General features: G+C 38.5%; 1 protein-coding gene across 6 annotated transcripts in view; it reads right to left on the reverse strand.

The window, feature by feature from the left end:
- LOC149119716 (uncharacterized) overlaps positions 1 to 22,683 on the reverse strand; it is a 367,358-nt gene that overhangs the window by 155,685 nt on the left and 188,990 nt on the right. For 5 of the 6 annotated variants that reach the window (XM_089324683.1, XM_089324684.1, XM_089324685.1 and 2 more), the window contains exon 5: positions 21,088 to 21,198. In XM_089324683.1, coding sequence (XP_089180809.1) covers positions 21,147 to 21,198 — 52 coding nt within the window. In that variant the 3' untranslated portion in view covers positions 21,088 to 21,146. Of the gene's footprint in view, positions 1 to 14,412; positions 14,572 to 21,087; positions 21,199 to 22,683 lie in introns of those variants that run through there. The other variant, XM_089324688.1, reaches the window with a different exon arrangement.

Genomic DNA, 22,683 nt, shown 5'->3' on the forward strand with positions numbered 1-22,683 from the left:
CCCAAAAAAATTATGCAGCACAGCACCTGCTACCAAGTACAGCTCAAGCTTTCTAGAGGAATCCTGCCCCGTTTTCATCATGGCTGAAAATTTGATACAGTATTTTCTAGTTAGCTATGATTTCTCAGGAGGTATTTCTGGTTTCTGCTAGAAACTTACATTTACTTGGAACTTTTTTCTTGTAGAACTAAGTCAAAAAGTAAAAATATAAAGAATAAAAATATTTAAAATGAATAATTTAAAATTACAAATAGGATTTTTCCACCAGTATTTATTCTACTACAAAGAATTTCGTACTCTGATTGATATTTTTAAATCATTCACAACATTCTTTAGTAAGTCCACAGCATTGAAGGCAATACACACACCACAAAGTGTGTGCAATTCCATGGACAAAAACATTGGAAAAAAGAAAAGGACTTTCCACTCTATGGAAATCCATCTCAGGATTCTGGTACAGAGCTCTAAAGACCATTTCAGAAGAAAATGTCTCATCTTCTCTGACATCATGTCTTTATTTATCGAATAGCTAATACAAGAGCAGATTCCACTTCTATCATTATGGCAGAATGGATAACCTAAAATGTCTTTCTTCAAACCACCTACATTGTAGAGAAGCTACAATAAAAACACAATTTTAAATGCAAGGTTGAGATGAAAGGAAATAATGTAAAACCTTAAAGACTGGGAGAACAGTGACAGAAATAGAAAGTGCATGTTCAAGAGAGACAGAGAAACCTGAAGCCATAGTGGTGAGCAAATGCAAACAAAAATAAAGTTGGCTCAGAGGCAGGCTATGCATATTCAGAAACTCGTATTTGAAGAATTAGCATATGCCCTAGATAACATATGCCTTGGGCCAGAGCAACAGCAAGTAGGACATCAGAATTGAATCCCCTGCTAGAGCCCTGAGGGAGAACCCACCCTTAGTGAACAAGAGAAAAATATCTGCCTGATGGCAAAGGAAGCCCATGAGAAAAAAACGCCCTGCTCTTCTATAAGTCCAGGTGTGGATAAATGATCTCTCCTGAGATTGGTAGCAATAGACCTGCCCTCAGTTATGTCTGGGGTTTGTATTTATACCATTCCCAAGAAACTACAAAACAAGAAGTTAAATTAAAGAGGTCTCAAGTTGGTAACAACTCTTTGCACCTGGAAGAAGCAAACACACAAAACCCCTTTAGAGGGAAGCATCATTAAGCACAGATCCTCGGAATTCATGCAAAATAAATTCAACCAGAGCAAACCCATACTTAGAATCAGCATGGAAACAACAAGAGGAAACTTACTCTTGATGACTTCAGATATTAAAATTTTACATACAGGATAAAAACAGGTAGATTTGAAAAGAAACAAACTAGAATATGTAGGACTAAAAGTGTGATTAAAATTAAAAACTCAGTCGATGAGTTAAACATTAGACAAAGCTGCAGAGAAGATTAAACAGACCTAACACCCAGAATAAAAGACAAAAAAATGGAAAACATTAAATAGAAATTAAGAGCAGAGGATATGATAGGAAAGTTTAATCTATGTTTAATTGAAGTTCTGGGAAGCAAAACTTAAGAAAATGGTGGAGGCAATATTCAAAGAGATAATGCCTGAGATGATTCTAAAATTAATAGAAGACATTTATTTGATTTGGGATGGATAATGTATATCAAACACACTTAGACACACTGTAGTATGACACTATAAAATAAAAACGAGAAAGGATGTTAAATGCAGCCACAGAAAACTGATGAATAATTTACAAAAGACATCTGAACTGATAATAGGATTCTCCACAATAAAAAACTCATGAAAAAAAAAAAGCAATATATTTAAAGTGCTGATGAAAATATACGAAACTAGAAATATATAGGTATCAAAACTATCTTTTAGGGGCTGGCACTGTGGCGTGGTGGGTTAATGCCCTGGCCTGAAGAGCCAGCATCCCATATGGGCGCCAGTTCGAGACCTGGCAGCTCCACTTCCAATCCAGCTCTCTACTGTGGTTTGGAAAAGCAGTAGAAGATGGCCCAAGTGCTTGGGTCCCTGCACCCACATAGGAGACCAGGAAGAAGCTCCTGGCTTCCGATCGGTGCAGCTCCGGCCACTGCAGCCAATTGGGGAGTGAACCAGCAGATGGAAGGCCTCTCTCTCTCTCTGCCTTTCCTCACTCTGTGTAACTCTGACTTTCAAATAAATAAATCAATCTTTTAAGAATGCTATCATGAGCAATCTTCAAAAAGTTCAAGAAAATGTATATTATGAAAAAGCAATACAGAAATTTTGAGAACTTATATACCAAAATAAATATTTCAATTCCTCCCCCACCAAAAAAAAAATAAAGCAAAAGCAAAATGCCAAAATAAATAAAAAACTTTGTTTACCACTTAAAGATCCTCAGTACAAATAAATAAAAATTGTAAATGTTCTGGAAGCAAGCAAATTACTCCAGAATTTTGAATGAGTTACAAGAATAGTAAGAAATACATCAACAAGATGATGAAATAGGAGGCCTTGGGCTCTAGTTTTCCTCACAGAAAACCCTACTAGCAACTGTGCCCAGGCACTGTTTCACCTGTAACACACTGAGTGCTTGATCCTTCCACCATACCATACAGTGCCCAAGGAGGATTCTCTGTACTGATGATTTCTATAGCAGAGAAAACAAAGTCCAAAGTGGACTAGATAGTTACCCCAGTATTCCAAGACACTTCCAAGGATGCCCACTACTATCTCATCTCATGGGGAACATTGTGCAGTGTCAGGGCTAGACCACCTGGGATCAGCTAGTAAGAAAGAAGGCAGGCGGGGTTCACAATGACCAGTTGTTAGATCTTGGCAGTGGAGCTGCACCTGTGCTAGAAATTTCATCCAGAGAGCCCAGGCAGCTGCTCAACATAAAGTTGACCCAAGTGGCCAGAGAGCAAGGACATCTGTTCTGTCTGGCTGATTCCCTAGTCAGCAGTCTGTCAGTCCATGCAAAATAAAAGGTGCCCCAATCAGGTGGGAAGCCCAGCCAGTAAATCTACCCCAACCACAGAGCCCAGCCTATAGTCCCACCCAAATGTGGAGCACAGCCTGAGTTTTCATTTAGACTCAGAGTCCATTCAGGATTATCATGTGGCCAGGAATCACATTCTGCAGCCCCACCTAACCAGGGGAAGTTGCACAGCAAAACAGAGCCTAGACCTCCAGACCACAGAGTCCAGCCAATGAAATTAAATAAACCCATGCATATACTCACCCTTAACAAGGGTGCCAAGAATAAACAATGAGGAAAGGATATTATATTCAATAAATAGTATAAGAAAAACTAGACAACCACATGCAAAGTAATTAGGTTCCTATCTTAAACCATACACAAAATCAACTTAGAATGTGCTACACAAATTTAAAATGAAATCATAAAACCCTCAGAAGAAAATACAGGAGAAAGTTACTTGACACTGGTCTTCACAATGACTTTTTGGATATGACACCAAAAGCACAGGCAACAAAAGCAAAATAAGTTGGACTACATCAAATTTAAAAGCCTCTTCACAGGGATCAGCACTGTGGTTCAGTGGGTTAAGCCCACATGGGCATCGTTTTGAATCCTGGATGTTCTACTTCCAACCCAGCTCTCTGCTAATGTGCCTGAGAAAGCAGCAGAAGATGGCTCAAAGGCTTGGGTCCCCACTAGCCACATGGGAGACCTGGATGGAGTTCCTATCTCCTGTTTTTCTCCTGTCCTAGCCCCAGTCATCATAGCCATTTTGTTACAAATGAAAAGGTGGCAGAGAAAAGAATGCCTTGGTTCTTTGTCTTGCATAGAAGAAGAATTTCCAAGTGGACAAGGCAGAGAGTAAAGCAAGATTTATTTAAGTCAGAAACCTCCAGCCAGAGTGGCCTGGAAGGGGACTCCAAGAGAGGCAAAACCCGAAGGGGCTGGTGGTAGTGTGGTTTTTAAGCACAATTTTGAGGAAGGAAATATAATTGACGATCAGCTTGACATTCATTAACAAGGTAAGGACAAAATCCATCAAAAGATCTGATCTGTCTGAATTGCCTTGTCTGGCTTGCTCATGATGAAACAAAAATGCCATCCAATGGGTGGAATAGGAAACTTGTTCTCACAGTCAACTGTGACCTCAGAAGGATGGAATCACCACACCCTTGCTATTCTCATAAGGTTGGAAGCTCCTAAGGAGTGGGGCAGGCACTTTTGATCATGTTAATGATAACTTCTGGAGGCCAGCGCTACAACACAGTAGGTTAAAGCCCTAGCCTGCAGCACCAGCATCCCATATCAGCACCAGTATGAGTCCCACCTGCTCTACTTCTGATCCAGCTCCCTGCTAATGTGCCTGGGAAAGCAGCAGAGAATGGTCCAAGTCCTTGGGCCCCTGCCACCCACATAGGAGACCCAAATGAAGCTCCTGGCTCCTACCTTCAGATCAGCTCAGCTCCAGCTATTGTGGCCACTTGGGGAGTGAACCAGCGGCTAAAAGGCTCCCTACTTCCTTGTAACTCTTTCAAATAAAATCTTTAAAAAATTAAAGATAGCTTTTGGGGGAAGCAAGCATTTTGCACCCTCAAGTTCCACCAGGACCAATCTCACTGCCTATTAACCGGTCTGACTCCTCACAATGTGGTGAGTGAATCATCAGATGGAAGATAACTCTGCCTCGCCCTCCCTCCCTGTAATTATGCCTTTTAAATAAAATAAATCTTTAAGGAGAGAAGGAAGGAAAGAGGGAGAGGAAGGAAGAAAGGAAGGAAGGGGGGAGGGAAAGAGGGAGAGACATAGGGAAGTATTGTATTTTTAGAATTGTATCTATGAGCTAAATGAAATCTGTTCTCATTATAGTAACAAAAACAAATTATTTTTAAACAAAGCATTTCCACATTAAAAGAAAGAATCATCAAAATGAAAAAGGCAGTCTTTGAAATGGGAGAAAAAAATGCAAATTATTTATCTGGTAAAGGATTGCTGTCCAAAATATATCAGAAACCCATATATGCAACAATAAAGAAACAATCTAATTTAAAGCAGGCAAGGAACCTGAATAGAAATTTTTCCAAAGAATACATGCAAATGCCAAAAGGTACATCAAATGGCATTCAACAACACTAATGAACAGGGAAGTGCAAATCAAAACTACAAAGAGGTATTGGTATCAGCTCACAACTCTTAAGATGAATATTACCAAAAGACAAAAGATAATGAATTCTGTCAAGGATATAGAGAAATTGGAACCTTTGTGCACTTTTGTTAGGAGTGTAAACTGGTATAGTCATTATGGAACTCAGTATGAATATTCCTCAAACAATTTAAAACAGAACTATCATATGATCCAGCAGTCCCACTTCTGGGTATGTAATGAAAACAATTGAAATCAAGATTGTGAAGACATTCACACTCCCACCTTCACTGTGGCATCATGGAAACAATGTAATGGAAGTGATAACTGAAGTGATAAGTGTCCATTGATAAATTAATAAAGAATAAGCACTACATATATATACATATATATTTAGTATGTATATGTGTATATATATAAATAATTCAGCCATAAAAATAGCATTATTTATCCATTCACAATATGGACCAAACTGTAGGGTATTATACTAAGTAAAATAAGCCAAACTCAAAAAGACAAATACTAAATGGTTGATTTATATATGAAATCTATAAATATGTAACTCCTAGAAACAGAGTACAACAGTGGTTGTAGAGGCTAGATGGGAAAAATGTTGGAAATTTATATTCATTAAATAAAAAGTTACAGGTGTTCAATTATAAGATAAGTTCTCAGAAATATAATATACAGCATAGTGACAATAATTAACAATACTGTATTGTACACATGAAAATTGCCAAGAGAATAGATCTTATGTGTTCTCACCACATATAAAAACACATGGGCACCTGTTCCCCATGTGGGACCTCTCTCCTTAATGTGTTGTACTATGCAAATTAATGGTAAAACTACTATCCAAACAGTACTCTATACTTTGTGTGTCTTTGTAGGTGCAGTCTGTTGGAATCTTTACTTAGTATATACTAAGTTGGTACTTAATGTATACTAAGCTGATCTTCTGTATATTAAGATAATCGAAAATGAATCTTGATGTGAATGGAAGGGGAGAGGGAGTGGGAAAGGGGAGGGTTGTGGGTGGGAGGGACGGTATGGGGGGGAAGCCATTGTAATCCATAAATCGTACTTTGGAAATTTATATTCATTAAATAAAAGTTAAAAAAAAAGAAAATATATGATGAGATAAAAGAAAAAAAATGAAAGACAATGAAGAAAGGTTGTAGGAACTTTGGGACAGCATTAAAAGAACAATTAGGGGGCTGGCATTGTGGCATAGTGAGCTAACTGCTGCTCTTAACGTCAGCACCCCACATCATAGTTCTGGTTGAAGTACTAGCTGCTCTGCTTCCCATCCAGCTTCCTGCTAATGTATCTGAGAAAGTAGCAGAAGAAGGCCTAACCACTTGGGTTCTTGCCACCCTTGTGGGAAAACTGGATGGAATTCCAGGCTCCTAGCTTTGACCTGTAGCAGCCCATAGCTATCGTGACCATTTAGGGAATGAACCAGCAGGTGGAAGATCTCTCTCATTCTCTCTCCCTCTCCATCTTACTCTCCCCCTTAAAAATAAACAAAAGAATGAATAACCAAGTTATTGGGTTTCAAGACATACTAGAGAAGGATAAAAGGGCAGAAAGCATATTCAAAAGAGACAATAACAGAAAACTTCCCAAATACAGAGAAGCACAGAGTTATCCAGGTACCAGAATATCAGAGGTTACCAGGTAGATCAATTCAACCAAGTCTACATAAGACACATTATACTTAAGCTCTCCATGGATAAAGATAAATATTCACAAAGCTTCAAGAAAGGAAAAAGTAACACATGAGTATCTGAATTCCCCAGATTACGGACTTGTCAGCAAAAACTTCAGAGGACAGAAGAGAGTGGGATCAGACTTTAACACAACTGAAGCAAAGACCTTGCCAACCAAGAATTCTGAACCCAGCAAAGCTGTCCTTTAGATATGAAGAGAAGATAAAGACATTTACAGACAGACAAAAGCAGAGAATTTATCACTAAACCTGTCCTACAGAATATAAGGAGTTCCTTACACTGAAACACTAACAAGGAAAAATAAAATAACAGAAGATAGAAAGCACACTGGATAGAATACCTAGAAGCAAACCCACATATATACAAGAACTGATCTTTGACAAAAGTGCTAAGAACATGCATTGGAGAAAGGACAGTCTTTTCAATTAAAAGCTGCTCCAAAAATTGGATATCCATATGCAGAAGAATGTTACTAGACCTATTTCACCAACTTAAAATGGATTAAAGAAGTAAATGTAAGCCTAAAACTATTAGAAGAAATCCTATGGGAAATGCTTCAGGATATTGGAATAGGCAAGTATTTTACAGATGAGATCCCAAGCATAGGAAATAAAAGCAAAAATAGATACAGCAAAGCAATCAAAGGAGTGAAATGACAATCTACGGAGTGGAAGAAAATAATTGCAAACTATACAGATAACAGGCCCATATTCATAATCACAATGTATAGAAACTCAACTCTATAGCATAATAACAAATAATCCAAATGAAAAATAGATTTGAATAGACATTTTTTCAAAGGAAGACATGCAAATAACCAAAAAGTACATGAAGAAATCTTTAACAATTATCAGAGGAAAGTCAAAACTACAGTGAGATATAACCTCACTCTAGTCAGAATGGTTATTAGAAGAAAAAAAATAAATGATAACAAGATCTGGGAACGATATTGATAAAAAGAAACCTTTGTATACTGTTGAAAATGAAAATTAGTATAGCCATTGTGGAAACAAGTATGGGCAATCCTCAAGAAATTAAAAATAGACACCCGGTGCCGCGGCTCAATAGGCTAATCCTCCGCCAGCGGCGCCAGCATCCCGGGTTCTAGTCCCGGTTGGGGTGCCGGATTCTGTCCCAGTTGCCACTCTTCCTGTCCAGCTCTCTGCTGTGGCCTGGGAGTGCAGTGGAGGATGGCCCAAGTGCTTGGGCCCTGCACCCCATGGGAGACCAGGAGAAGCACCTGGCTCCTGGCTTCGGATCAGCGCGGTGCACCAGCCGCAGCAGCCATTGGAGGGTGAACCAATGGTAAAGGAAGACTTTTCTGTCTCTCTCACTGTCCACTCAGTTTTCAAAAAATAAAGAAATTAAAAATAGAATTATCATATGATCCAACAATTCCATTATCTGTTATATATTCAATGTAAATGAAATCAGTCTTTTGAGGAGATATTTGCATTCCCATGTTTATGGCAGCAGTATTCATACAACCCAAGAAGTGGAAGTAATGAAAGTGTCCACCTACTACATAAACAAGGAAAATTTGGTAATATACACATGGAATATTCAGCCATAAAAGTAATGAAATCTTACCACTTGTGACAACATAGAGGTCATTATGTTAAATAAGCAAGGCAAGGAAAGACAAGTACCACATAACCTCACTCATATGTAGAATCTAAAAAAAAATTGATCTTATAGAAGTTGAGAGTAGTAATGCTATAACCAGTACTGAAACAGTATTTTACACTTTGTGTTTCTGTTTTGGTGCAAACTGATGAAATCTTTACTTAATATACACTAAATCGATCTTCTATATATAAAGATAATTGAAAATGAATCTTGATGTGAATGGAATGGGAGAGGGAGTGGGAGATGGGAGGGGTGCGAGTGGGAGAGAAGTTATGGGGGGGGGGTAGGGAAGCCATTGTAATCCATAAACTATACTTTGTAAATTTATATTTACTAAAAAAAAGGGGGGGGGAAGAAGTTGAGAGTAGAATGGCATTTATTAGAGGCCAGGAGGAGTATGGAATAGGGATGGAGAGAGAAAGGTTGATTAATGGGTACTAACTTACGGTTATGAGGAAGAAATTCTGGTACTGTATTGCACAGTAGGATGATTATAATAAGGTATTGTATATATTTTTAAAAAGCTTGAAGAGAGCCTTTTGAATGTTTTTTTAAAAAGAGAGGTGACAAATGTTTGAGGAAATAGTTATGTTGACCCTGAATTGAACATTGCACAATATGTTTATGTATCAAGACATCACATGATACCCCTTAATTGTTTTTAAAAGAAAAAAACTGTTGAAAGTGAAAAACAGATCACAAAAAGAAATGGATAAATAATAAATCTGAGTACATCTAAATAAGCAAAGACAATAATTACAGAGATTTAAAAATAACTCAAATCCTAGACAATAGTATATAAGTTGGGAGTGGGTTATGGGAGTTCAAATGTGGGGAGATCTTTGTATTGCTTGGTGGGAATTTGAGAACAAAAATTATTTTTAGAATTTGCTATGTATACATGGTAAAATTTTTAATATGATTTGCCAATACAGAACTAGACAAGTAGATGAGATACAGAAGAATTGTTTTTAAAAACTCAAAGCAAAATAGATTGACAAATATATCATATAAGGTATTAACAACAGAACTTGGGTGTGGGGTATATTTGCCCTACTTTACACTTTTTGCTTTGTAACTTTAAAATGATTCTGAAATGAAAGTAAAAAAAAATCAGTTTGGAAGTTAAACTATGAAACTGTACAGAGAAAGCAAACTACACCAAGAAAGGAAACCCATTCTAATATTGTTCTGCAATAAAGAGTAAAATTCTACATAATCATAAAAAAAAACAAGAAAAGGAGAAAATGAGATGTATAGAAAAACAAATAGCTTAAAATAAAATGGTAAAAATTTATCCAAACTGATAATTAGGATAAGTGTAAATGGCTGAATACGCATGATGTAATGAAATCAACTATTTTGGGGCTACAAATTAGTTGTAAGAAACATGTAGGTATTCCTCATTTATTCTTGATTGGTCACTGAACTGTTTATCTAAGTCTCATCTTAGATTATTTCCTGACTCATTCACTTATGGGAGTAATGAGACCCCGAAGTTTGCTACCTGCTGAGTGAAAGTTTGCCTTCCATTTATCCTAAAATGAACTTTTTTTTTTTAACTTTTATTTAATGAATATACGTTTCCAAAGTACGAATAATGGATTACTATGGCTTCCCCCCCATACCGTCCCTCCCACCCACAACCCTCCCCTTTCCCACTCCCTCTCCCCTTCCATTCACATCAAGATTCACTTTCGATTATCTTGATATACAGAAGATCAGCTTAGTATACATTGAGTAAGGATTTCAACAGTTTGCTCCCACACAGAAACATAAAGTGAAAAATAATAGATGATTTTTTTTTAATGATGATGACATCAGATCAGACCTATTGTCATGTTTAATCCCAGTGAGAGTCAAGTTGGGAGTTGATAGTTTCTTTTTTTTTTTTTTTTTTTTTTTTTTTTTTTTTTTTTTTTTACAGAGGATCAGTTTAGTATGCATTAAGTAAAGATTTCAACAGTGAAATATATTGTTTGAGTACTCGTTATAGCATTAAATCTCAATGCACAGCACATTAAGGACAGAGATCCTACATGAGGAGTAAGTGCACAGTGACTCCTGTTGTTGACTTTACAAATTGACACTCCTGTCTATGGCATCAGTAATCTCCCTATGCTCCAGTCATGAGTTTCCAAGGCTATGGAAGCCTTCTGAGTTCTCCGATTCTTATCTTGTTTAGACAAGGTCATAGTCAAAGTGGAGGTTCTCTCCTCCCTTCAGAGAAAGGTACCTCCTTCTTTGAAGACCTGTTCTTTCCACTGAGATCTCACTCACAGAGATCTTTTGCCAGAGTGTCTTGGCTTTCCATGCCTGAAATACTCTCATGGGCTTTTCAGCCAGATCCGAATGCCTTTAGGGCTGATTCTGAGGCCAGAGTGCTATTTAGGACATCTGCCATTCTATGAGTCTGCTGAGTATCTCACTTCCCATGTTGGATCACTCTCCCCTTTATTTATTCTATCGGTTAGTGTTAGCAGGTACTAGACTTGCTTATGTGCTCCCTTTGACTCTTAGTCCTTTCATTATGATCAATTGTGAACTGAAATTGATCACTTGGACTAGTGAGATGGCATTGGTACATGCCACCTTGATGGGATTAAATTGGAGTCCCCTGGTATGTTTCTAACTCTACCATTTGGGGCAAGTCAGCTTGAGCATGTCCCAAATTATATATCTCTTCCCTCTCTTATTCCTACTCTTATGTTTAACAGGGATCACATTTCAGTTAAATTTCAACACTTAAGAATAACTGTGTATTAATTACAGAATTAAACCAGTCATATTAAGTAGAACAGACAAAAAAAACTACTAAGAGGGATAATGTATTAAGTTGTTCATTAACAGTCAGGGCTATGCTGATCAAGTCACCGTTTCCCATAGTGTCCATTCCACTTCAACAGGTTTCCTTTTTGGTGTTCAGTCAGTTGTCACCGATCAGGGAGAACATATGGTATTTGTCCCTTTGGGACTGGCTTATTTCACTCAGCATGATGTGTTCCAGATTCCTCCATTTTGTTGCAAATGACTGGATTTCGTTGTTTCTTACTGCGGTATAGTATTCTAAAGAGTACATATCCCATAATTTCTTTATCCAGTCTACCGTTGATGGGCATTTAAGACTCAAGAAGGACCACTAAAGGCAACATTCTGAGGGATGGAAATAATTGCCTGATTCCCCTTTCCAACTCTTTCGTAATTCTATTACCTCTCAGTTTTCACCTTCTCAGAGTGAAAAGATCTTATCTGTGTGTTCAGTCCAGAGAGTGAGGGATTCACTCCTACTCCACCTCATTTTGAAAAGCAAGGAGAAAATCCCGATGTAAAATTTGACATAAGAGGAGTCAGCGCTGTGGCACAGTGGGTTAACGCCCTGGCTTGAAGCACCAGCGTCCCATATGGGTGCCAGTTCGAGACCTGGCTGCTCCATTTCCAATCCAACTGCGGGGTGAACCATCAGATGGAAGACCTCTCTCTCTCTCTCTCTCTACCTCTCCTCTCTGTGTAACTCTGACTTTCAAATAAATAAATCAATCTTTAAAAAAAATTTGAGATAAGATTAAAATTCAGAAAATGAAGCCCCTTCAATATCAGAAGCAAATATCATATTAATGAGAAAGTTTCAACCACCAAGTAAATATGTAAAACACAATTAGACTAATTTCTTACACAATTTCTTCTAGTAAAGTATTTTCCATCCTTTTTAATATAAGAAAGAACTCAGGATATTATATATTCTTGTTTCTGTGTGGTAATAAGGAGAATAATTTAGGTTAAGAAATCACTGTATTTAGATCAATATAATATGTATTTTAACATTAAATTATTTAAAATATATGTATAATTCCAATTATTTAATAAGGAATTATAATCAATTTAAGTAATATTAGCATAATGTCAACCCATAAACAGCTAAACAGTATACTGTTTAATTTGAGGATGGATTGTTTATACAAAGGAAAATTAAAATCTTCCTAAATGTTAACAGAATCAAAAATATGCAACAACTGATTTTTTGAGCTCTCGCATTTTGTGTTTAAAGAAAAAACTTACTTTACAATTCGGTTGCTTTTTTTCTAAGTGACGACCTAAGAAACAAGGCTTTAGTATTTCATTCACCAGTTTTTCTTTCTGACATAATTTATTGTGCCTGTGGTCTTCATTCCCAATAAGCAGCAAAAGTGGTTACAATTAATATTCTATTTCCTCTTTGTAACATTAATCTGCTTTACAAAAGACATTTAGTACACAGAACAAGAATTTTGATCAATTGAGTGCAATTTATGAATCTAGTAAAAAGCATCTTAAGGTATATTGCATTATTTTTTCATGTCTTTATTCACATGTTAAATCTTAACATAATGTTCTTAATGTTTCCTAGCTTATAACATTTTGTTAAGTGTATAAATTTCTAAACATATGAATAATAGAAACAATTAAACATGTAAAATGGTCCTTGGTTACCTTGAAATTTGCAATGCTGTATCTGAATGACTGCCAACACAGAGGCTACAGCATACCCATCTAATTGCATCACCAAAAACATACATTCAGTATATGCTATATCCTATTCAAACTGATACTGATATATATTCAGGGGAAAAATTTTAAAATAATGGGGCTTTTAATTAATTAAGTATTGATAGAGATGCCAATCATTACTGCCTTTAACAAAATGGATACTTATCTGGAATACATTGGTAAACATAAGAATTGAAGACCTAACATGTAAAAAAGCACTACCCTACATTCAAACAGCTGACTGAAAGACAAACTTAATATATTAGTTTTATTGTTCAGTTGATTTTCTTTAAAAAAAAAAGATTTATTTGAAAGGCAGAGTTATAGAGAAGTAGAGGCAGAGAGAGAGGTCTTCCATCTGTTGCTCCCCAGATTGCTGCAACAGCCAGCACTGCACTGATCCAAATTCAGTTTTTTCTAGGTCTTCCCACATAGGTGCAGGGGTCCAAGGACTTGGGCCATCTTCTACTGTTTTCCCAGGCCATGGCAGAGAGCTGGATCGGAAGTGGAGCAGCCAAGACTTGAACTGGCGGCTATATGGGATGCCTGCACCAGTTAATTTTCACTTTGAGAAAGTCACACTAAAAGTGATTATTGATATAAAGGGAAGGAATGAGAAACAGAATGAAGTCAAACAGGAATATAAAGACAAATAAGGGCTTGGAGTAAGGATGAGCAAAGTATGGTCATGATATTCTGATACTAATTTTCAACAAGCAGAATTGGCATATCTCCCAAAAGCGGTCATACTGAGAGGCTATAGATCATTCCAATGATGCCACCCAAAATTCTTAGGAGTCGGCACTGTGGTACAGTGAGTTAAACTACCACTTGAGACACTGGCATCCCATATCAGAGTGCCAGTTCAAGTTCCAGCTACACTGCTTGCAATGCAGCTCCCTGCTCATGTGTTTGGGAAAGCAGTAAAAGATGGCTCAAGTGCTTGGGCCCCTGCTACCCACATGGGAGACCAGAGTTCCTAGCTTCAGCTTGGCCCATGCCTGGCTTCTGTGGTCATTTGGGGAGTGAACCAGCATACAGATGTCTCTCTCCCTCTGTCACTCTGCTAAATAAATAAATCCTTTCTGAAAAAAGTTAGGGATACCATTTTTGCATTGTCTCATTCTAAGCATACTTTTCCTGTGGCTAGGAAGGAATCCTAGATCTTCTAAATTTGGAAATTGTCTTCATACCATCTACCATGTCCAATTTCCCTAATGATATCTGAACATCTAACTTTCTAGAAGAAAAATATGCCTGCTTTACTTCCCCTTCACTATTATTCTCTGCTATAATCAGGACTCAGAGTCTGTTGTGTGTTGCTATAACAAAATACCATGGACTGAGTAATTTTTTTAAAGATTTATTTGAAAGGCAGAGTTACAAAGAGGCAGAGGCAGAGAGACAGAGAGGTCTTCCATTTGCTGGTTCACTCCCAAAATTGCTGCAATGGCCGGAGCTGCACCAATCTGAAGCCAGGAGCCAGGAGCTTCTTCCAGGTCTCCCACGTAGGTGCAGGGGCCCAAGGACTTAGGTCATCTTCTACTGCTTTCCCAGGCAGTAGCAGAGAGCTGGATCAGGAAACGAACCAGTGCCCATATGGGATGTGTGCACTACATCCCTGCTACACCACAGCGCCAGCCCCAGACTAAGTAATTTATAAAGAAAAATAAATTTATGTCATAGTTCTGGAGGTTAGGAAATCCAAGATCTAGTAGCCCACATCTATTGAGGGCCTTAGTGCTATATCATCACATGACAGAAAGCAGAGAGCCAAGAGACTGAGACCACAAGAGAACTGTGGTTCACTTTTACAATGAACCTACTCTCAAGATCAAGTAGCCCACTCCTATGATAATGACATTAATCCATTAACAACAGCAGACCCCTTCTGACATAATCATTTCTTATTAGGCATCGTCTCCCAACAATGTTGCATTGGAAATTAACTTATGGTAAAGTCACATGCTTTTTAGCATTCTGCCTATGCCCCCCCAAAAAAATTGGTGTTCTTTTCACAATGCAAACTAGATTAATCCTATCTAAGTAATCCCAAAAGTCTTAACTCATCTCAGCATCAAAAGTCCAAAATTCAGAGTCTCATATAAATCAGAACTTAGTGATACTCTCAAATCATAGTTTATCCTGAGACAGATCCCTCTCTAAGAGACTGTCTATGAGACTAACAGGTTTTCAAGTTATAATCTTCCAAAATATAATGATGGGACATTCCCATTCTGAAAAAGCAGAATAGGCAAAAGGGGCTGAAGAACTTCTCCCTAGTAAGTCCAAAACCCAACAGGGAACACAACCTCGTGTCTTATATCTAGAGAGTGATCCCTTAATTCCGTGTACCATCTCCTGGGAATGCTGGGGAGGGAGCTGGACCTAGGGTTTCAGACAACCCCACTGTGCAGCTTTAATAGGTAAAGACCACACCCACAGTTCTCACACATTGGAGACTTGTACTTGGAGCTCTTCCATGCTAGAAGCACTGTATAGTTCTGGTGTCTCTGAAGTAGCCACATTCCCAGGGCTGTACTAGGCATTGACCTAAAGGGTCATCTGTGATGGCTCTGCTCCTGCATCAACTTTCTGCCTAGGCCATCATGCTGTCCACAACATTCATTTAAATCTAGGTGGAGGTACCCATGGCTCCCACAACTTAGGCAATCTGCATATTTAGAGAGTCAGCATAACACGGATGCCACCAAGGTTTATGGCTTATACCAAAGTGGAAGAGTATATTGTTATTTTTATTCCAGCCTCTTGCCTTGTACCTACAGAAGCATTCTAAGTACAGGCGTGTATAAGGTGTCCAAAGTGATAGTTTTCTTTAAATGGTGAGAAATCAAACACACACACGTGCATATAGGTTGCCCCACACAGAGAAACAGCCATCATGAGTGGGCAATGGGCTCAAGAGAGCAAGTGGGTGGGGGAGGGGAAGAGAGCAAGCACCCCGGCACCTCCTCCAGTCACAGTCTCCAGCAGCAGAGCTGCCCCCAGTTGTTGGCCTCTTTTTATGAGGTCAGAGTGGAGTGTTTCTACAAGCATAAAGCCACCTGGGAGTTTAATGATACCTCAAAAATCCCATGGAGAGCTTAATTTCCCTATTTTCATGGTGTCTTTCCCCCATAGTCCACCCAGATGGAGCACATACTATCTGGGAAAATGGGGCATTTTGATTGACAAGTAGGAGGATAGTATTACACATGGGGAGGGTAAGTGGCTTGCAGGTACCTCTAGCCCCACTATCCTAAATTGTGTACATGTATATCCCGTATCTGTACCATCCACAGAGTGGGTACAAGCTATTTCTGGCTTCACATGAGCCATCCTGGGTGTGACTGGGTAGCCCTGTGCCAGGATGCTGGCAGCGGAATCCTGAGGCAACTCTCTAGAAACCTTGCCCTCAAGGCCGTGCTGTGCCCCTGTGATATAAGTTGCAGCTCAGAAATGCCTTCCAGGTCTTTCTTCCACTGTCTTGATAAATATTACCTAGCTCTCTTTGCAAATGGTCACGTGGCCACACTGCTTTTCCCTCCTTAACACACCTTTCCGGTCTTATATGGCCAAGCTGAAAAATTTCCCACTCTTTCTGTTATGCTTCCCTTAAAAATCTTGTTTTTAAATAATTTCTTTCCATGGCCAGCACTGTGGCATAGCAGGTAAAGCTGCCACCTACAATGCTGGCATCCCATAGAGGCTATGGTTTGAGTCCTGGCTGTTCCACTTCCGATCCATCTCCCTGCTAATATACCTGGGAAAGCAGCAGAAGATGGCTCAAGGGTAGTGCTTGGGCATCTGCACCCATATGTGAGACCTAGAAGAAATGCTTGGCTTCATATTGACCCAGCTCTGGCTGTTAGTGGCCATTTGGGGCATGAACCAGCAGATAGAAGACTTCTCTGTCTTTGTTTATTTGAAAGAGAAAGAGGCAAACAAATCTTTTAAAATATAATTTTTTTCCACTGAGACCTTATTATATATGGTTAGAGGTAGCTGCATACTTCCTCTACTAGTTTGCTTACAAATTTCTTCCCAGTTCATTGCCCTTAAATTCTCCCCTCTATAAAGCCCTTGGGAATGGACACAATTTAGCCAATATCTTTGCAACCTTATAAAAGGATGACCTTTTCTCCAGTTTGCAATACCTTGTTGTTCATTTCCATTTGAAACTCATCAAAACTGTCTTTATTGTCAATATTTCTGCCATCATTTTGACCATAACCTCTTTCAGTGGGGCACAGATGTCTTAGTCAGATGGTTTAATCACTAAGTCAAATGCCTATCTCCCCCCAAATTCACTTTAATAACAAACTACTCTTGAGATAATTGACTCACTCCTGCAATTATGGCTCTGACTTCATCAGTTAATCATGCCTTAAATCATGCCTTAAAAGCCCCACCTCCCTATACTGTTACATTAGACATTAAGTTCCAACACCTGAATTTTTTTGGAGGTAGAGGAGGGACTCAAACCATAGCATAAGATCTACCAAATAGCCATGGTCTTATTTGTCCTGGTTTTCCAAGGAGATGTTTCACCTTATGTAGCATCCAGCCTGGCCTTAGTTACTCAATGGGATTCAATGAAAGAGTCAACTTCCACATCTTTGAAAACTATAGAAGATATATTTATCCTGAAGTTGAGAAGGAAGTCATCTTCAAGCTCCACAGATCCGGGGACTGATCCACCCAATCCCAACCCCTCTCATAGTATGGGGAAGTAGACATAACTGTAAAAATATCCCCAGACTGCACAGTTACTTAAATAAATGTAACAAATACAGAAATTATATATTAAAGCTTACAGCCTATTTTTCAAAGGAGTTGCCTAAAGTTCATAGGAATCCAATTATGAAGATTGACCCTTGCCACCAGGATATAATTGCTGTTGTTTACATATGATGGTCTGATCCAGTGTTTGATATATAGTAAGCATTTAACATATAGAAGCTAATATTTTCCCCAAGAAACCTTTTATTTAATGAATACAAATTTCATAAATACAACTTTAGGAATATAGTGATTCTTCCCACCATACCCACCCTATCATCCACACTCCCACCCCTCCTCTTCCTCCCTCTCCCCTTCCCAGTCCCGTTCTCCATTAATATTTTAACTTTGTACACAGAAGACCAACTCCATACTAAGTAAAGATTTCAAAAATTTACACACACACACACACACACACACACACACAGTTTGAGAGCAAGTACCACAGTTCACTCTCATGACTTAACTCATTAAGGACAGAAGTCCTGCATGGGAAGTTAGTGCACAGTGATTCTTGTTGTTAATTTAACAATTAACAACAATTGATGTCATACATACTTTTATGTATGATGTCAATGACCAATGACCACCTGAGGCTCTTGACATGAGCTGCCCAGGCTATGGAAGCCTTTTGAATCCACAAACTGTCAGTATTTAGAGAGGGCCATAAGCAAAGTAGAAGTTCTCTCCTCCCTTCAGAGAAAGGTACCTCCTTTGATGATCACTTCTTTCTACTGGGATCTCACCCACCCAGGTCCTTCATGTAGGACACTTTTTGCCACAGTGTCTTGGCTTTCCGTGCCTGAAATCCTCTCATGGGCTTTTCAGCCAGACCAGGATGCCTTAAGGTCTGATTCTGAGGTCAGAGTGGTAGCTAAAAATTTGTAAGTCATTTGACTCTCATAGAGATGGAATTCAAGGTTTTCTAATCACCTAAAATGATCAGTCTTATCAGTCTTTGTCTATCTCTTCATTTACACATACATACACAGAGACCCCACAGCAAGGAGAAGGGAGGGAAAAGGAGAGGGCAGATACCAGGGATCCAAAATTTGGATATAAACACATATGAATAGTGTAATTTTGCAATCCTATCTAGCCATAAATTCAGTGCTGAACTTTAACAACCTCACCTCACAAGGGATTCCCATGTTCTTTGAACAAAATATCCCTAACGATTAGTTTTGTCTTAGCAATATAGAGAAGATAAAGAAGACAAGAGGAAACAAATGTAATAATGAGGAAACAAAATAGCAAGAACTGTAAAAACGGAAGTATGGTGTGACAGAAAGTATAGACCTAGCTGTCAGGAGACCCCCAGGTATAATCCAATCTCAGCCATGCACCAGCTCTATGACATTGGTCACTGAACCTTTCCGAGCCTACATTTCTGCATCAGTAAATAAGAAACAGTCAGGGCCAAGCATACTTCTCTGAATTATACTGAGGATCAAATGAGATAAAATGTAAGAAAGTGATTGTCCAAATATAAAGTGCTATAAAAATGAAGGCGGCTAGTACAATTATGTTTATAAAAAAGTCTCATAAACACGGTTGAGCAAAAGTTGATGGTTCAGAAAACAAGACATATATAACAACATCATAGGGAAACAAAGCTTCATTGAACAGTTAGAGCACAACCATTCCCAATACCAAGTATCTTTTGATAACAATAAAGCTCCAGAATTCACAAACGCCTCAGAAACACCCAAATTCCAGCAGCTCGCAATTAGGAACTCAACTAGCAAATGCTCTATTGGCACACAGCATCTTTGAATTCCCTTCCATGTTCAAAGGCTACAATTTGCATTTTAAAAAAATCTGTATCTGCTTTTACTGCAGTAACTATTACTTAAAAGTCTACCATACTTTTTATAGGAGCCATCATTTACCTAGCATTTGTTATCCTTGATAAATTAGAACATGTTCATGGAAGAGAGAAGTTTTAAGTCACAACCTGCATAATGAAAAAGAATCAGAGACACCACAGGACGCTGACTGTGTCATGGAAGGGTCACAGTTCTTCCTGAGGGTCACAATGAGCTGAGGCACAGCAGTAAGATGTTTGAGGGACCCTAGGTGATCCCATCACAGTTGAACAGTAGTTTGCTCTTCAGTTTGGCATTTCTTGTTTTCCTACATTTTAACTTGGTGCTTTGTTGATACCCTATTGCTTCTTTCTTCCTTTTCAATTCCCCTCGCCAATTTCATATGCCATTATCCCCTTTATGAGAAACTCCTTTTCTGAGAAACTAGCCTGTAATCACCTCCCCATTTCTATGCTTCCTTTCTGACATGGGAAATTCCTGCTATCAATTCACCCTCATTCATTTCTAGTTTCTCCTTTTTCCCTCAGCTACCCAATTTCAATGCCATATCCCATTCTCCTTTTTATGGGATCTCCCTTTCCCTTTAACTACAAGTTGCCTTCATGTGTAACCTCAGAAAGCCCTTGTCTCTGGCATTCATATGACTGTGAGGTATTTATTCCTTTTTAAATATAATTAATTTTGAAAGTATAGCAGGGAGTTTGCTTTTTCCCTCTTGGGTACTTAACTTCCTTAAAGAGGCTGAAGTTTAAAAGACCCTAATGTTGCCTGAGTGCTTTGAAAATGGTCATTCTAAATAATACAGGAAAAGGTCCTATTTCAAAAATAAGTTGGAGAATGCAAGCCTGAACCAAAAGAGAATCATTATCATCTGCATATTTGATACACAGCCTACTGGCTTTCCAAAAATTAGAGACTATCTTCCAGTTAGTTATGGTTCTAGCTTTGACCAAAACATCACTATTGCTGAAATGTGCTCAGATTTTCCCATAGATTTCTTCCAAAATGAACCTTCCAACTGAACAAACATGACATTATCAGCATGCATAACACAAAATGATTATCATTGAAATACTATTTTGTGCCCTTTCTTCCAGTCCTCTGATACTTTTATGGGTTGTTTTTCAAATATTCATAACTATTTTAAATATTCAGGTGAAACTACCATTTATCCCATTGCCTAAAGACAGGCCTTCACTGAAGACCTAAGGTTCCATTTTAAGAAAGCTCTGTATCATTTAAGATGATCCAATAAGCTATTCAGCCCCAGGTAGATAGCTCCTGACAATCAGTCCCCTCTATTCAATCTGCCAGGAAATCTGCACCAATTATCTTGATGGATTCATTTTCATTCATAGGATAGCCCTTTGATGATCATGTCTAACCTCAAAATCAAACAAATACTTGTAAACCAAAGGATATCATAACCCAGATGAATTGAATCCCAATTGAGGGACATTCTACAAAATGCCTTACCAGTATTCCTCAAAATTGTCAATGTGATCAAAAAGAAGGCAGGACTGGGAAACTGTCAGTCAAGCATGGCTTAAGGACTCATGACAGCTAAATGTCATCTTGAGTGGGAGCCTGGAAAAGGAAAAGGACATTCAGTAAAAACTAAAGAAATATAAATAAAATATGGTATTTGTTAATAATCAGTTGATATCACCTCTTGATTATGATAAATATACCAAATTGACTTAATATGTCAATAACAAAGGAAAAATGGTCATAGTATATATAGGAACGCTCTACAGCCTTTGGAGTTTTTCTGTAAATCTAAATGTTCCAATTAAAAATGTTTATTAAAAATGCAATGACCAACACATATGAAAAGAGAACCAGGCACACAAAGAGACATGACAAAATCAAAGATATACAGGATAAACAATAGATAGGAGAATCACAAGAATAGCAGAAAGGCATAGCTATAATACAAATATTCTTAATATTCTCATTTAGATAAAAACCAAGCAAGGAACTTGATGCTATAAAAATAGCATGCCTTGGCAGAACATGCTGTGGTATAGCGGATGAGGCCGCCGCCTGCAGGGCTGGCATCCCATATGGGCACCAGTTTGAGTCCCAGCTGCTCCACTTCCGATCCAGATCCCTGCTAATGGTCTGGGAAAGCAGTGGAAGATGGCCCAAGTCCTTGGGCTCCTGCACCCATGTGGGAGACCCAGAGGAGGCTCCCAGCTCTGGATAGGTGCAGCTCTGGCTGTTGGAGCCAGCTGGGGAGTGAACCAGCTGATGGAGGACCTCTCTCTCTGCCTCTCCTCTCTCTGTATGACTCTGACTTCCATGTGGATGAATAATTTTAAAAAATACAATATGCCAGGGGCCAGCACTTTGGCTTAGCAGGTAAAGCAACCGCCTGCAGTGCCGGCATCCCGTATGGGTGCTGGTTCGAGTCTCAGCTACTCCATTTCTGATCCAGCTCTCTGCTGTGGCCTGGGAAAGCAGTGGAAGATAACCCAAGTCCTTGATCCCCTGCACCTGCATGGGAGACCTGGAGGAAGCTCCTGGACCCTGGCTCTGGATCGGTTCAGCTGGGGAGTGGACCAGCAGATGGAAGATTCCCCCCCTTCCCTCTCTTTCTGCCTCTCTGTAACTCTGCCTTTCAAATAAATAAATCTTAAAAAATACCAGAGCTAAATGGAAATTCAAAAATTAGTAATATCCAAACTGAAGAACACAATAGTCTTAAAAGATGAAAAGAAATTAGTAAAATGGAAAAAAGTTCATTTTTTAAAGCTGTCCAGGATGAGGCATATAGAAAAAAAAAAGAATGGGAAGTGAATAAAAGTAATAGGTATATAAAGGATACATCTACAAATCTAACATATATACAATTTGAATCCCATAAGAAAGTAAAGAAAGATGCAAATAAAGACAGCAAATTTTCCAAAACCATTCAAAGACATGAATCCATATGCATGGAATCCCCAAAAATAAAAGTAAATCCACAGGTGCATCTTGATGAAAGGATATACGAACACAAAAAAGAGAATCTTTAAAGCAACAAGAAGAAAAAAAAATTTCCTCAAAGGAGAAATAGTCTGATAGAGA

Source organism: Oryctolagus cuniculus, chromosome X (assembly GCF_051225735.1).
Source record: "Oryctolagus cuniculus isolate XC-2025 breed Fujian yellow rabbit chromosome X, ASM5122573v1, whole genome shotgun sequence".
Lineage (NCBI taxonomy): Eukaryota > Metazoa > Chordata > Mammalia > Lagomorpha > Leporidae > Oryctolagus > Oryctolagus cuniculus.